The sequence below is a fragment of the Periophthalmus magnuspinnatus genome, chromosome 21 (assembly GCF_009829125.3).
Source record: "Periophthalmus magnuspinnatus isolate fPerMag1 chromosome 21, fPerMag1.2.pri, whole genome shotgun sequence".
NCBI lineage: Eukaryota > Metazoa > Chordata > Actinopteri > Gobiiformes > Gobiidae > Periophthalmus > Periophthalmus magnuspinnatus.
Genome location: NC_047146.1, coordinates 4,583,230 through 4,599,547, shown reverse-complemented (window position 1 = coordinate 4,599,547; position 16,318 = coordinate 4,583,230). Strand labels below are relative to the sequence as shown.

The following is a 16,318-nucleotide window of genomic DNA, read 5'->3' as shown; positions in this document are numbered from 1 at the left end:
GTTTAGCGTACCTCTATGGGGGTTCGTCACAGCTTAGCGTAGTACTAGAGCGCGTTTTTTTCTCAATTGAACAGCGGTTAAAACAAGAGCAAGACTCACCGCTGAGCGGATGGTTGAATGCGTAGAATGCAAGCAGCTGATTCGGATTTTGAACGACGAATGATGAGCACGCCGACTCCAGAGCAGGACCAGCACGAGCCACAGTGAGCACACAGCAAGAGCACCAGAGCAGGAAGTGACAGGGGCGTGCCAGGTACTTAAACGCTCACCGGTGCGTTAATGGGTGGGGGCAATCTAGGTCACGTGGGTTACACTCAGCTCCTTCTTCACCACAACAGACCAATACAGAGACTGCATCACTGCAGACGCTGCACCGATCCAACTGTCAATCTCATGCTCCATCCTTCCCTCACTCGTGAACAAGACCCCAAGATACTTGAACTCCTCCACTTCAGGCAGAGACTGTCCACCACCCGGAGAGGGCAAACCATCTTTTTCTGGTCGAGAACCATGGCCTCGGATTTGGAGGAGCTGATTCTCATCCCAGCCGCTTCACACTCGGCTGCAAACCGCCCCAGTGCTGCAGGTCCTGTCTCGATGAAGCCATCAGGACAACATCATCTGCAAACAGCAGAGATGAAATCCTGTGGTCCCCGAACTGGACCCCCTCCGGCCCCTAGCTGTACCTAGAAATTCTGTCCATAAATATGATGAACAGAACCGGTGACAAAGGGCAGCGCTGGTGGAGTCCAACATGCACCGGGAACAGGTCTGACTTACTGCCGGCAATGAACGCAGCTCCTGCTCCGGTCATACCAGGACTGGACAGCCCTTAGCAAAGGGCCCCGGACCCCATACTCACGGAGCACCCCCCAAAGGACACCACGAGGGAGACGGTTGAATGCCTTCTCCAGATCAAGACAAGCCAAGACAGCCCCACAACACCCAGAGACTTGAGTTACTCGCGACGGATCTAGTCCACCCCTAGAGCCTTGCCACAGAGGAGCTTACCAATCACCTCAGTGACTTCAGCCAGGGTGATGGACGAGTCCCCAGTCTCTGATTCCTCCTCAGAAGACGTGACAGTGGGGTTGAGGAGATCCTCAACGTATTCCTTCCACCGCCCGACAACATTCCCAGTCCAGTTCAACAGCTCTCAACCCGCACTGTAAACAGTGTTTGTGAAGCACTGCTTCCCCCTCCTGAGGCGTCGGACAGTTTGCCAAAATCTCTTTGAGGCCATTTGATAGTCCTCCTCCATGACCTCTCCGAACTCTTCCCAACCCCGAGTTTTTGCCTCTGCGACCCCACAAGCCGTGGCACACTTGGCCTACCTCAGGAGTCCCACAAGCCAACAAGGCCCGACTCCTTCTTCAGCCTGACGGCATCCCTTACTTCCGGTGTCCTCCACCAGGTTCAGGGGTTGCTACTGCGACAAGCACCGCAGACCTTACAACCACAGCTACGAGCAGCCGCATCGACAATAGAGGTGGAGAACATGGCCCACTCGCAGTCCATGTCCCCAGCCTCCCCCGGGATCAGGAAGAAGCTCTCCTGGACCCCCCTGACAGAGGGCTCTGCCAGATGTTCCCAGCAGACCCTCACAATACACTTACACTGCCAGGTCTGTCTGGCTTCCTCCTCCACCAGTGGATCCAGTTGACACCTCAACTGTGACTAGCACAGAAGTCCAATAACAAAACAACACTTGGGTTCAGATCAGGGAGGCCATTCTTCCCAATCACACCCCTCCAGGTGTCAATGTCATTACCCACATGGGCAAGTCCTGTTGGCTAATGCTAGGTGCTTGTGACAAAGTGAAAAAAGTGAAAAACTGTTGGCTCATGGTAGCTAGCTAATGCTAGCAATTCAGATTAAAGTCTAAACAAGCCTCAGACAGAGCAGTGCTTACAGTTAGCATCTCACTCCCAGGGTATGTAGATGACATATTTATAACATTTTTGACCTAAAAGGAAATATTTATAATTGTTCAATATTTCTTCACATGAGTTTCCACATTAGATAAAACATTAGAACAAGATTATAAAATAAATAAACATGAAAAATTGTCATAATCACAGTATTTCACAGAGTTATCTTAAAAAAAAAAAAAAAAAAAAAAAGAAATCTGTCTAGCCTTTATAATACATTTATGCCCCCTGCTGCTGGAGCAAAGAACGACACACACAGAAGTTCAAATGCCATATTTAAATGTTTTATTTGTTTTACAACTCATTTATTTTGAAAATCCACAGGTTTGTGTGATACAGACGTTTACTACACATTTAATAAACATTGGAGTTATTCTTATTCATGGAGTTATAAGGATAATATGGACACATGTATATGTAATATCTGTATAGAACACACACGTACCAGGCCGGTTTAACCAAAGTACAGAGCAACTCAGGACAAGTTTAAATTCACAAAAGGATGAGGATTAAAAAGTTTATCAAAAATCTGCTAAAGTGTCCTATACAAAAATAAACACAAGCAAAAGAATTCTCACTTTCACTTCTCACTTCCCAGAAGTCACTCTGTATTTACACAAATGTCCTGAGCACCAGGAGCTCACATCTGGACCGGTCTAAGTCCAGGTCTCATGTGGATCTGAACCAGTCTAAGGTCCTATGAGGTCCTCTCTCTAGCGCCCCCTCTGGCCCGGACCTGAAACAACAGGAAACAGCACATCCACAGGTCACAAAAGTGTAAACCAGATTTTAAACCAGACCGTAAACCTTAACCAGGACTAAACCAGGACTTAACCAGCTCTAAACCAGTACTACACCAACTTGAAACCAGGTCTGAACCAGGTTTGAACCAGGACTAAACCAGGACTAAACCAGGACTAAACCAGGACTAAACCTGGTCTAAACCAGGTCTAAAGGTCCAGTACCTTGCAGTAGTAGTAGAGCATTGGAAGGATGTAGAGGAGCTTCAACAGTAGAATGAGCAGGACTCTGAAGATCAGGGCTGAGTCTGAAGCTGCAACACAAAAGACCCAGATCAGTCCAGACCAGGACCAAGACCAGGACCAAGACCAGGACCAAGACCAGGACCAGGACCAGAACAAGAACCAGGACCAAGAACCAGGACCAAGAATCAGGATCAAAAGCAGGATAAGTTTGTGTGATGACTTGACCCTCACATGACCCTGTGTGACCCTTGACCCTCACATGAGGTTGTTGCTGGACGTACCTCCCAGAGAGAGCTGGAGGCTGGGGCTCTGAGAGGAGAAGTTGTGGTTGAACACATGCAGGTGGTAAACACAGGTGTAGTTTCCTTTGTGGGCGGGGCCAGTGTCAGAGAACAGGAAGTGTGCGGAGTGATTGACAGCGGGCAGGGTGTGGTTCTGACCGAGGGGCGCCGTGGGAGAGAGGAGCTGGAAGGAGCCTCCCGGGTACTGTGGCTCCACAGAGCATTTGACCCTGAACTTTGACCCCAGCAGCACCCGGACCCCCTGCGGCAGGGCCTCGGAAACCCCGTCAGACACAGACAGAGAGATGATCGGACGATTCAGTAAGTCTGTGGAGAGAGATGATTGGACAGTGAAGAGGAGTGTGACGGAGAGGAGTGTGTGTGACGGAGAGGAGTGTGTGTGACGCAGAGGAGTGTGTGTGTGACGCAGAGAAGTGTGTGTGTGACGCAGAGAAGTGTGTGTGTGACGCAGAGAAGTGTGTGTGTGACGCAGAGGAGTGTGTGTGACGCAGAGGAGTGTGCGCGACGCAGGCGAGTGTGCGCGACGCAGACGAGTGTGCGCGACGCAGACGAGTGTGCGCGACGCAGACGAGTGTGCGCGACGCAGACGAGTGTGTGTGATACACATTTTACACCCGACACTCCTCTGTAGCAAAAACATCTGAGGAGAAATGTAATGTAAATGTTCATTAATATGAGCTGTCCCTTTACAAAGAAATAAATTAAAATAAGACGAGAAAAAACATCTGAGAAACATAAAAATGTAAGATCAGACTTTTACCTGAACACTTCACCTCCAGACCCGAGGAAGAGGAGGAAGAGGAGGAAGAATCAAAGACACAGTCTCTCACTGCAGACTTCTTCACACAGTAAGATGTGACTCTCCACACTGGACTCTGTGGAAAATCCTCTCTGTTTTCTCCATAAACAGCAGAGCCACAGTCCAGGTCTCTGCACACAGCAGATATGTGCTCCAGGAGCCAGAGTCTCTTATATTCATAGGGCTGCACCCGTCTCCACTCTCCTCTGTGTCTCACCTCCACAGTCCCAGCACAGCGACTGGCCCCTCCCTCCAGCCTGAGCGGCTCTGAACAGACAAGAGACAGAGTGAGGCCCTGCCCCTTTATCTGAGCACTGAAGCTCCGCCCCTTTACCTGAGCAGGTGAGGTTGACAGTGGCTCCAGAGGAGCAGGTCTCTGAGCCAGAGCGGGGACAGTCCATCAGAGCAGACTCATGGCCCTCACAGTGGAATGTCTGCTCCAGAGGAGAGAGCGCCCCCTGGAGGAGAGAAGGAGCCCCACAGCCCAGCTCCCTGCACAGCACCTCTGCCCCCTGCTGGTCCAAGGCCCCTTCACAGACCCAGGTCCAGGACTGGTCCCAGATCTGCACTGATCCTGAGCACAGACTGGGCCCCGAGACCAGACGCACCGAGTCTGTGGACACACATGTGTGACATCACCGCTCTGAGCCAATAGGACACATGCTGCATTCATCTGAGAGACGTCCTCCTCTTTAGTTCTGGTTTAGTCCTTGTTCAGTCCTGGTTTAGTCCTGGTTCAGTCATGGTTCAGTCCTGGTTTAGTCCTGGTTTAGTCCTGGTTTAATCCTGGTTTAGTCCTGGTTTAGTCCTGGTTCAGTCCTGGTTCAGTCCTGGTTTAGTCCTGGTTCAGTCCTGGTTCACTTGTTACTAAACACGTGAGAAGTGAATCTCTCTGTAGTTTTCACAGTAAACATGACAGACACCAGTCTAAACTGTGTGTGTGTGTGTGTAGTGAGTGTGTTGTGTGTTACATTTGCTTTTGTGTGATTGTTGTTCTTTTCTCTGTTGTCGACTATTTTACATCAAGCTGTCGAGGGACTGAAGATGGAAATGTTCCACGTTGGCTTTAATCTTTACATATTTACATTTTTAAATGTTCATTAATATGAGCTGTCCCTTTACAAAGAAATAAATAAGAATAAGACGAGAAAAAACATCTGAGGAACATAAAAATGTAAGATCAGACTTTTACCTGAACACTTCACCTCCAGACCCGAGGAAGAGGAGGAAGAATCATAGACACAGTCTCTCACTGCAGACTTCTCCACACAGTCAGGTGAGACTCTCCACACTGGACTCTGTGGAAAATCCTCTCTCTTTTCTCCATAAACAGCAGAGCCACAGTCCAGGTCTCTGCACACAGCAGCTGTGTGCTCCAGGAGCCAGTCTCTATTATATTCAAAGGGCCTCATTCGTCTCCACTCTCCTCTGTGTCTCATCTCCACAGTCCCAGCACAGCGACTGGCCCCTCCCACCAGCCTGAGCGGCTCTGAACAGACAAGAGACAGAGTGAAGCCCCGCCCTTTTATCTGAGTAGTGTGGCTCCGCCCCTTTACCTGAGCAGTGAAACCCCGCCCCTTTACCTGAGCAGGTGAGGTTGACAGCGGCTCCAGAGGAGCAGGTCTCTGAGCCGGAGCGGGGACAGTCCATCAGAGCAGACTCATGGCCCTCACAGTGGAACGTCTGCTCCAGAGGAGAGAGCGCCCCCTGGAGGAGAGAAGGAGCCCCACAGCCCAGCTCCCTGCACAGCACCTCTGCCCCCTGCTGGTCCAAGGCCCCTTCACAGACCCAGGTCCAGGACTGGTCCCAGATCTGCACTGATCCTGAGCACAGACTGGGCCCCGAGACCAGACGCACCGAGTCTGTGGACACACATGTGTGACATCACCGCTCTGAGCCAATAGGACACACACAGGGCTGTGACATCACCGCTCTGAGCCAATAGGACACACACAGGGCTGTGACATCACCGCTCTGAGCCAATAGGACACATGCTGCATTCATCTGAGAGACGTCCTCCTCTTGAGTCCTGGTTTAGTCCTGGTTTAGTCCTGGTTTAGTCCTGGTTTAGTCCTGGTTCAGTCCTGGTTCAGTCCTGGTTTAGTCCTGGTTTAGTCCCAATTCAGTCCTGGTTTAGTCCTGGTTTAGTCCTGGTTTAGTCCTGGTTCACTTGTTACTAAACACGTGTGAAGTGAATCTCTCTGTAGTTTTCACAGTAAACATGACAGACACCAGTCTAAACTGTGCGTGTGTGTGTGTGTGTTACATTTGCTTTTATGTGATTGTTGTTCTTTTCTCTGTTGTCGACTATTTTACATCAAGCTGTCGAGGGACTGAAGATGGAAATGTTCCACGTTAGCTTTAATCTTTACATATTTACATTTAATATGAGCTGTCCCTTTACAAAGAAATAAATAAGAATAAGACGAGAAAAAACATCTGAGGAACATAAAAATCCTTCACACACTCTGCTAAAGAGCTGCTAGTTAAAGCTACAGTCCTTCCTATTTTAGATTATGGTGACATACTTTATAGATCAGCATCAAAAACTTTGCTCCACAAGCTGGATGTTCTTTATCATTCAGCCATTCGTTTTGTTACTGGTGCAGCATTTAACATTCACCACTGTCGGCTTTACTCTCTGCTCAAGTGGCCATCTCTTCACACCCGCAGACAAACTCACTGGTTCATTTTCATTTACAAAGTTTTAGTGGGTATGACCCCCTCATATCTCAGTTCACTGCTAAATATCCACAGCTCCAGTCGTGCACTCCGCTCCAACAGATACATACAGCTGTCAGTACCAAAAGCTCGCACAGCCTTAGGCAAAAACTCATTTCAGTTCTCTGCAGCAAGTGACTGGAACCATCTACAGCAGGATTTAAAACTTGGTTCTTTTGTTTCTCTCTCTGTTTTTAAAAGCTCAATCTGTTTAATTTTAAAAGATCATTGCACATGTTTTTAACCACTATTTTACCCTCCCCTTTTAATGTTTTATTCTTTGATTTGTGAATTGTGTTTGTGTTTTATCTGTTTCATTGTTGCTGCCTATCCAGGTCGTCATTGTAAATGAGAAGTTGTTCTCAATTGACCCACCTGGTTAAACATTGAATAAATAAATTAATAAAAAAAAAAGTAAGATCAGACTTTTACCTGAACACTTCACCTCCAGACCCGAGGAAGAGGAGGATAAACCATAGACACAGTCTCTCACTGCAGACTTCTTCACACAGTCAGATGAGACTCCCCACATTGGACTCTGTGGAAAATCCTTTCTCTTTTCTCCATAAACAGCAGAGCCACAGTCCAGGTCTCTGCACACAACAGCTGTGTCCTCCAGGACCCAGGGTCCATAGATTGTATAGATCTCCATCTGTCTCCACTCTCCTCTGTGTCTCACCTCCACAGTCCCAGCACAGCGACTGGCCCCTCCCACCAGCCTGAGCGGCTCTGAACAGACAAGAGACAGAGTGAGCCCCGCCCCTTTACCTGAGCAGTGAGGCCCCGCCCCTTTACCTGAGCAGTAAAGCCCCGCCCCTTTACCTGAGCAGGTGAGGTTGACAGCGGCTCCAGAGGAGCAGGTCTCTGAGCCGGAGCGGGGACAGTCCATCAGAGCAGACTCATGGCCCTCACAGTGGAACGTCTGCTCCAGAGGAGAGAGCGCCCCCTGGAGGAGAGAAGGAGCCCCACAGCCCAGCTCCCTGCACAGCACCTCTGCCCCCTGCTGGTCCAAGGCCCCTTCACAGACCCAGGTCCAGGACTGGTCCCAGATCTGCACTGATCCTGAGCACAGACTGGGCCCCGAGACCAGACGCACCGAGTCTGTGGACACACATGTGTGACATCACCGCTCTGAGCCAATAGGACACACACAGGGCTGTGACATCACTGCTCTGAGCCAATAGGACACATGCTGCATTCATCTGAGAGACGTCGTCCTCTTTAGTCCTGGTTCAGTCCTGGTTCAGTTCTGGTTGAGTCCTGGTTGAGTCCTTGTTTAGTCCTGGTTTAGTCCTGGTTCAGTCCTGGTTTAGTCCCAATTCAGTCCTGGTTCACTTGTTACTAAACACGTGAGAAGTGAATCTCTGTAGTTTTCACAGTAAACATGACAGACACCAGTCTAAACTGTGTGTGTGTGTGTGTGTGTGTAGTGAGTGTGTTGTGTGTTACATTTGCTTTTGTGTGATTGTTGTTGTTCTTTTCTCTGTTGTCGACTATTTTACATCAAGCTGTCGAGGGACTGAAGATGGAAATGTTCCACGTTGGCTTTAATCTTTACATATTTACATTTTTAAATGTTCATTAATATGAGCTGTCCCTTTACAAAGAAATAAATAAGAATAAGACGAGAAAAAACATCTGAGGAACATAAAAATGTAAGATCAGACTTTTACCTGAACACTTCACCTCCAGACCCCAGGAAGAGGAGGAAGAGGAGGAAGAATCATAGACACAGTGTCTCACTGCAGACTTCTCCACACAGTCAGGTGAGACTCTCCACACTGGACTCTGTGGAAAATCCTTTCTCTGTTCTCCATAAACAGCAGAGCCACAGTCCAGGTCTCTGCACACAGCAGCTGTGTCCTCCTGGAGCCAGGGTCCATAGGGCTCCATCCGTCTCCACTCTCCTCTGTGTCTCACCTCCACAGTCCCAGCACAGCGACTGGCCCCTCCCACCAGCCTGAGCGGCTCTGAACAGACAAGAGACAGAGTGAGCCCCGCCCCTTTACCTGAGCAGTGAGCCCCGCCCCTTTACCTGAGCAGGTGAGACCCCGCCCCTTTAACTGAGCAGGTGAGGCCCCGCCCCTCTACCTGAGCAGTGAAACCCCGCCCCTTTACCTGAGCATCGTGGCCCCGCCCCTTTACCTGAGTATATCTTTCTTTGTTACTGGGGCAGAGCAAAACAAAAGTTTCACTTCTGTCACCTGAACAAAAGCTTTAGTGCAGTTGTGGCAAAGTGGGGCCCACGAGCCAAACTAGGCCCTCCAGGGGCTCTAATTTAGGCCACAAGGGGGCTCTGAGATTTTAAAAATGATCTGTTTTGATTCAGTTTTGTCGTGAAAAGACTGTCAGGAGATGGAAGGAGGACAGTCCTGTGGATTTCCTCATTTTTAAATCATATATTTGTTTGCAGAGAAACCACAGACTGTATAAAGAAATAGACTAAATGTGTGTGACGTCACCCACAGCGTTTGGCTCCACTTAGTGATGGGACTTTTGGCTCTTTCATGGGATCTGAATCTTTTGGATCTGTTCATTTCAAAGAGCCGTTCAAAAGACTGGCTCTTTTATTATTTATTTCTATGACAGAAGCCAATGTGAGAACTCATTTTATACAAACTAATGACAGAGAAAAGTGAGACCAAGGCTCAGATGTGTTTAAGACGGTTCAAACTGAGAGTGGGAGAGTTTACACTTTGGAATTATGAACATCTAAACTAAATGTTGGACTACAATATTAATAATAACGAAGAATCTGTTACTGTTCATATGATGATCTGTTTTTCTGCACAAGTCTCTCGCTCGTGTCGCTCTGATTCTGTTCTGATTCTTGTGTCGGTTCAGCATCAGTGTAAAAATCCATATAAATTAAAAAGAAATGTCACATCACCAGCTCCAGTCAAATGAAGCTCATCGAGGCCTGCAGTTATAGGGGCCAATTTGGAGCCATGTTCCGTATTGGGAATTACGACTGTGAGTATCATAGCAACCAAAGAGCCAATCAGAAATGAGGCTGTTGAAGGTAACGCCCCTTCCTGTCTGCACCACAGCGTAACAGGGAGCAGGCGCTTAGCAACACTGTCAATCAAACCTGTTGCTAACGCTAGTGAGAGAGACGTCGGGGAAAGAAGACGCCTCATTTATCTGTTATTAATATTTCTGGATTTACAGACACAATAGTCAAATAAAAAACCCCAGGATCATGTAGAGCGGGTTAATACGAATATTATAAAACCAAAATGACGAGTCTGACAGCAGCAGGTGCAGAGAGAGGGGACACAGTTTTTCAATGTAAAGTGATGGAGCCAGAAGTACGCCCATGATCACTCCCTGTCTGGAACGTGGTCGCTAGCGTGTTACCTATTTTTATGTAGAAAATACTTTGAGCCTCCCTGAGGGAGGAGCTAACTCCCCTGAAACAGTAGTTAGCTCCTCCCTTCAGACACATATAAGGCAGTGTCCACCAGAAATCTGACCACAACTGAAGAAGCAGCTTGGACGAGCAGCCAAACGTCTTCACTCAAAACTTTTTGTCCAGTGACAGAATTGAATTTTTCTTTTGCCCTGGATCCCACCTGGACGACTGAGGGATCACACAGACTCTGTGGCAGAGTGGTTATCCTCCCTCTCACCAGGAGGTTGTGGGTTAGACTCCTGATCTGAGTGGAGTGTGCATGTTCTCCCTGTGTTACTGTGGCAGAGTGGTTATCCTGGTGTGTGAGTGTCTTTACCTGAGCTGTTGTCTTCTGCCAGGAGCCCTGCACACACAAAAGTCATGTCACAAAATGGCGGTTGTTGGTCACATGACACAGAGCTTCACACAAAATGGCGGCTGTTGGGCTCATTAAAGCCACAGGCTGGTTTCATACGTCTGATGGAAACAGGAAACAGGCCTGGTCTGATCAGGCTGTGTTTGAGTTTAGAAACACTTTTTTATTAAATAAATGTACATTTATTTTCACATGTTCTGAGACAGTTTCAGACACACACGAGCCAGTTCCCCTAAGACTGAAGTAGCTGCAGAGTGAGGCCAAAAGACACTTTGACAAAGAAACAGTGGTGGAAGAAGTACTTTCTTTTTAATTAAGTAAAAGTACAGACACCAGAGCAAAGAAATACTCGAGTAAAAGTATCACATGAAATGGCTCTCTCTCTTTATAGAGAGCCATCTAACCCTTTGTCAAACACTAAGGTCATGATATTGTTGATTTAAGTATCCTAAAGTCATGTATAAAGCAAAGTGCCATGTATCACCTGTAAACATTCAAAGACTCTGAGATAAGAACAAGTTACTACAGCCAAAAACGAACAAAAGTGTTCAAACAGATTCAGAACCAAGAATATGGAACGAAACAGTGAAAGGAGTTCATTTATGGAGTTGTAACCCAGGTTAACATAGTGATCTTCAAAGTAAAAGAATGTTGATAAAAACAGTAATAAATGCTTTGATTAAAAAGTCAATAAATCTGTGATATGGTTCAAATTAATTAAAAAAGTGTATAATACTTCATTTCATGCTAAAGTATGTTACAAAGTTAAAAATATGTTAATTTATTTGTCTTTAGACTTTTATTTTGAAATTCACGTAGCTGTGTGAGAGCTTACACATATTTTATGTTGTCTATGACAGGATTTTAAAGTATGGTTTGAAAGAATCCAGCTAAATAATAACTTTGGGAACCACATGTGTGAAACAAGATGGAGAGTCTCCCACGGACCTTCTGAGCTGTGCATGCGCCAGGAACCCTGTGCTTTCTACTGGACACTGCAGAGTTTTCATCAGAACTGGGAGGATTTACCCAAACTCCTGCACAACGGACACTGGATTAATACGTAGGAGAAAGAGACTTTATTCTGTGCAATACAGAGTGATTCAGCCTTTTGCTGAATTCATTTTAGTTTTGTACAATTTTACCTTTTTATTTGTCTGACCATAACGAACGGTTGTGAAAGGGAATTTTACAATGATGGTTATTCTTGGTCGTAAACAACAAAACAAAATGGTTTAGACTTAAAGGGTAATTTTGAACAGAATAGAAAAGAACTAAAGATGATTTAAATTAAACAGAATTAACTCGACAGTATACATGGAGTATGAGGGTCACTTAAATAAAATAAATTATGCGAGCGCTACGAGAATAAAGTCGAAGCATTTCGACATTAACGTCGTAATTTTACGAGTTGAAGCCTGAAAAAGTCGTAATATTACGAGAATAAAGTCATATTTTTATGATAATACAGGCTGCTGTGTGTGAGTGAGTGACCAGTGCGTTGTGTCTTATGGAGAATTTGGAGCATTTTGTTCAGATAAACTTTCAACTGGGGTTTACGCAGGATGAAATACTGTGTCTTTTAGTCCACCATCACCGCACTATCATCAGTATAAGTACTTTGAAGGGACACTGCAAGAGTTTGAGTTTGTTTAGTCGGAGGAACCAGACAGATTTGGAAGAAAATGCTTTATCTGAACAAAATGCTCCAAATTCTTCATAACGCACTGGTCACTCATTCACGCACAGCAGACTGTACTCAAATAAAAATACAACGTTATTCTAATAAAAATACAACTTTATTCTAATAAAAATACAACGTTATTCTCGTAGTACTATGAGTTTATTCTCGTAAAATTACGTCTTTAATGTTGAAATGCTTTATTCTTGTAGCGCCTGCATAATTTATTTTATTTAACTGATCCTTATACTCCGTCGTAACAATAAAACAGATAAGAGAAACTTAAACTAGAACTAACTAAAAAGGTTGCAACGGATTAATTTAGAATCTTTAAATCAAAAGAAAGGTTTAAAGTAAAGGGTTTAAGAATTGAATAATTGTATGTTTAACGTTAATGTCTGTCCATGTATTTGTCCATTTACAAACTGTTCAATATAAGACGAAAATTTAAACTTATTTCACTGGTCTGTGGTTCTTCTTATTGCTCGAGTTCGAGAACAATTTCTCCAGTAGTCGAATCTAACCCAAATTCACAGCTCCATAGAAGAGTTTTGCATAATTTACTTGTTATTCCCCAGTAGTTAACACTTTAAGGTGCTACAGAGTCATCTGGACAAAGACCAGGATCCACAACAATAATGAGATTTAAGAAACATATGAAACCAAACGGCTCTTTCTCCTCCGTTTCATTCATGTCTCGTATGTTTCACTTTATGACACTGTTCATGTCGTTTTATATTTTTGGAAATAAATCAAAGACAAACAAGTCTCACTTACCCAAAGTGTAGACGAACCAGACCAGGACCAGTGCTCCCAGAGCCATAACCAGGAACGAACCAGGACTGAACCAGGACTGAACCAGGACCGAACCAGGACTGAACCAGGACCGAACCAGGACTAAACAAGAACTGAACCAGGACTGAACCAGGACTGAACCAGGACTGAACCAGGTCTAAACCAGGTCTAAACCAGCACTGAGACGTGTCTTTAAGAGTTTCCTGTTTCAAACACATTCTTGTCTCTTCATCGTTTGTGGGTTTTCTTGGTAAAACTAAATAACATCGTCATAATCTGATGTTTTTTATAATTCAAATATGTGTTTGAATGTTCACTTTTTTAAAACTGTGACTAAACTAAACCAGTGAGGAGCGATGTCCAGTGTGTCTGTGTCCAGATGTCCCCCACGGTCAGTCTCTGCGTTTGGACCATTTGCTGATGTGATTAAAGGTCCTATATTACACAAAATGGATTCATGTGAGCTGTAAGACGTGTTAGGATGTTGTTTTTTCATCAAAAACAGACCTGGAGTTGTGTTTTGTTTCATTCACACATGTTTGAGTAACACTTTATTATTAGTCTGTTACATCTCCAAAGCTCAAAATGCTCTGTTCCACCTTGTGATGTCATGAAGTGGTAGTTGTCAAGTGAACAGCTCCTTTTACCTTTAGTTCTGTAGAGATCGACAAATCCAGGTCTGAAATTATCCAAATGATTCAAGTGAAAGTTTAAAAACACAGCAGAGCACTTCCTGTTTTACCACATGACATCACAGAGTGGAACAGAGTGTTTTCTGTGAGAGAGAAGAAGAACATTATAACATAGATCATAAAATAACCAAACCAGGACCAGACCAGGACCAGACCAGGACCAGACCAGGACCAGGCCAGGACCAGACCAGGTCCAGACCAGGACCAGACCAGGACCAGACCAGGACCAGACCAGGACCAGACCAGGACCAGACCAGGTCCAGACCAGGTCCAGACCAGGACTATAACAGGAGTTGGAGTCCTGTAGTGTAGAATAGGCCTGTGCTCACACACAGTGGCCTGTTTCTATTCAGGGAGAGCTGATATGACAGGGGTCATCAATAGGCGGCCCGCGGGCCAAATCCGGCCCATTGGCCAAAGGTTTAACAATATAATATTTTTGTGGTGTGACTGTAGCACGAGGGCCGTGTGCTCCGTGTGCTCTGAAGTCTGCTCGTTAGGGTTAAGGTTCGTCCGCTCGTTAATGAGGAGCATTATGTGCAGCAGTGATGTCGTCTTGAGTTGGTCATAAATATGAAAACAGGGGCCATTTAACATTTTTACAGAACATGGTCTGCAGTTGAAATCAGTTTGAGATCTGACATGTTTTGAAGCGTGTGCAGCTCAGAGCTGCTGTTCTGAGAATTGAACCACAAAGGCCCATTTTATCAGAGTGAAGGAAACTCACTATCAGCCAGTATCACGCTCTCATATTTCACACTCTTACTGTGTTTTTCCATAAGTCAAGCAAATATATAGATTATACAATATAGAATAGGTTATAAAAAAATAAATAAAACAAAACAAAAAGTGAAGAGTGAACAACAAGAGGATTCATCCAATATTATCTGTTCAGTTCAGTTGAGTTAAACCTTATTTTTTGTAATTGTAGATGTTTCATGACGTGTTTCATTAAGATCAAATGAGATGGGGGTGTTTTTTGTTTCCAGTTTATTAATTTAAAAGTATCACAAAATGCACCACAGACTTGAGGGTTTGATAGTTCGACAGCTGCCGACTTCACTCCAAAGAGAAACTATTGGAGCAACTTCAGTGTTTTTTTAAGAGTTTTGGACAAAATATCAAATAGGCTTTTCCAGTAAAATATAATACTAGAACAGTTCCAAAACATGTGAGCTAATGAGGCTGACTGCTGTTTACATGTGTCACATAAAGGACAGTGTGAGTTTTGATAGATGCAGTCTATGCAACACTTTAAACTGAATAAGATTGAGTCAAATACAAACAGAGGAGGAGTGCTCATTCTCTGGAGCTTTTGTCCAGTGAATATCAGTAATGATCATGCCCAGGTCCTTCTGACACACATCTTGTAAGTGATGTAGTTTGGTGGTACAGTCCATAACTGACACAATATTATGAATTTTAGTCACCAAAGCTTTTTAAAATGGACAGAAATAGAGATAGCAATACACTATACAATACAATAGCAATGACACTTGTAGCTTCTGTGCTTATCTCTGTCTGAACTATATTCTGCCAGATATCAACAATAAATAAAGTCTGATCCGTAACTCTCCACAGGAACGTGCCAGAGCCTCCCCCATGTGCACAGATGAGATGCTAATGTGTGCACATCTTATATTTTTACCTACAATAATGCAAACTGCAGAATAAAACAACACGATGTCTAATTCATACAGATACACAAATGTGCCAGAGCATGGTCCGAATGAGCACTATGTGCACAGAAGCAAAGCTAATGATTACATACGATATATTTAACCTACAAATAAACCACACTTACCGATCGAGAACAGCACCCAATCCATCAAAACATAATGTCCTCTCCTCCTGAGTCCTCTGAGGGATTTTACTCTGGCACGAACCGCTCCAGGTCAGAGATGCCTCTAGTTTAAGTTTTACAAACATCCACACTGTCCTCGATCACGTACTGTTCATTATATTTATGGACAGAATTTCTAGGTTCAGCCAGGGGCCGGAGGGGGTCCGGTTTGGGGACCACAGGATCTCATCTCTGCTGTTTGCAGATGATGTTGTCCTGATGGCTTCATCGAATCAGGACCTGCAGCACTGGGGCAGTTTGCAGCCGAGTGTGAAGCGGCTGGGATGAGAATCAGCTCCTCCTGTCAATCTCCCGCTCCATCCTTCCCTCACTCGTGAACAAGACCCCAAGATACTTAAACTCCTCCACTTGAGGCAGAGACTGTCCACCACCCGGAGAGAGCAAACCACCTTTTTCCGGTCGAGAACCATGGCCTCGGATTTGGAGGAGCTGATTCTCATCCCAGCCGCTTCACACTCGGCTGCAAACTGCCCCAGTGCTGCAGGTCCTGGCTCGATGAAGCATCAGGACAACATCATCTGCAAACAGCAGAGATGAAATCCTGTGGATCCCGAACCGGACCCCCTCCGGCCCCTGGCTGTGCCTAGAAATTCTGTCCATAAATATAATGAACAGAACCAGTGACAAAGGGCAGCCCTGGTGGAGTCCAACATGCACCGGGAACAGGTCTGACTTACTGCCGGCAATGCGAACACAGCTCCTGCTCCGGTCATACAGACAGGACACACCTCAGAGGGACTGAGAAATACAAAGTAGTGATCCAAGTTAAGAGAAACA

The 16,318-nt window shown here is 45.5% G+C and overlaps 1 protein-coding gene and 1 long non-coding RNA gene across 2 annotated transcripts in view; both read right to left on the bottom strand.

The window, feature by feature from the left end:
* Nucleotides 1-8,695, bottom strand: part of LOC117389502 (scavenger receptor cysteine-rich type 1 protein M160-like) — a 33,999-nt gene extending 25,304 nt beyond the window's left edge. The window contains exons 1-6 of the mRNA XM_055230718.1: nt 8,413-8,695; nt 7,562-7,840; nt 7,172-7,468; nt 5,602-5,880; nt 5,211-5,507; nt 4,353-4,631 (exon numbers count right to left, since the gene is read on the bottom strand). Of these exons, the coding sequence (XP_055086693.1) occupies nt 4,353-4,631; nt 5,211-5,507; nt 5,602-5,880; nt 7,172-7,468; nt 7,562-7,840; nt 8,413-8,632 (1,651 nt within the window). The 5' untranslated portion in view covers nt 8,633-8,695. The remainder of the gene's footprint in view (nt 1-4,352; nt 4,632-5,210; nt 5,508-5,601; nt 5,881-7,171; nt 7,469-7,561; nt 7,841-8,412) is intronic.
* On the bottom strand, nt 2,624-3,289 carry LOC129457303 (uncharacterized). Its single transcript, XR_008649186.1, has 3 exons — nt 3,199-3,289; nt 2,897-2,985; nt 2,624-2,667 (listed from the first exon to the last, which is right to left on the bottom strand). It is a non-coding gene; the product is annotated as an uncharacterized LOC129457303 (long non-coding RNA).
* Nucleotides 8,696-16,318: the final 7,623 nt, after the last annotated feature.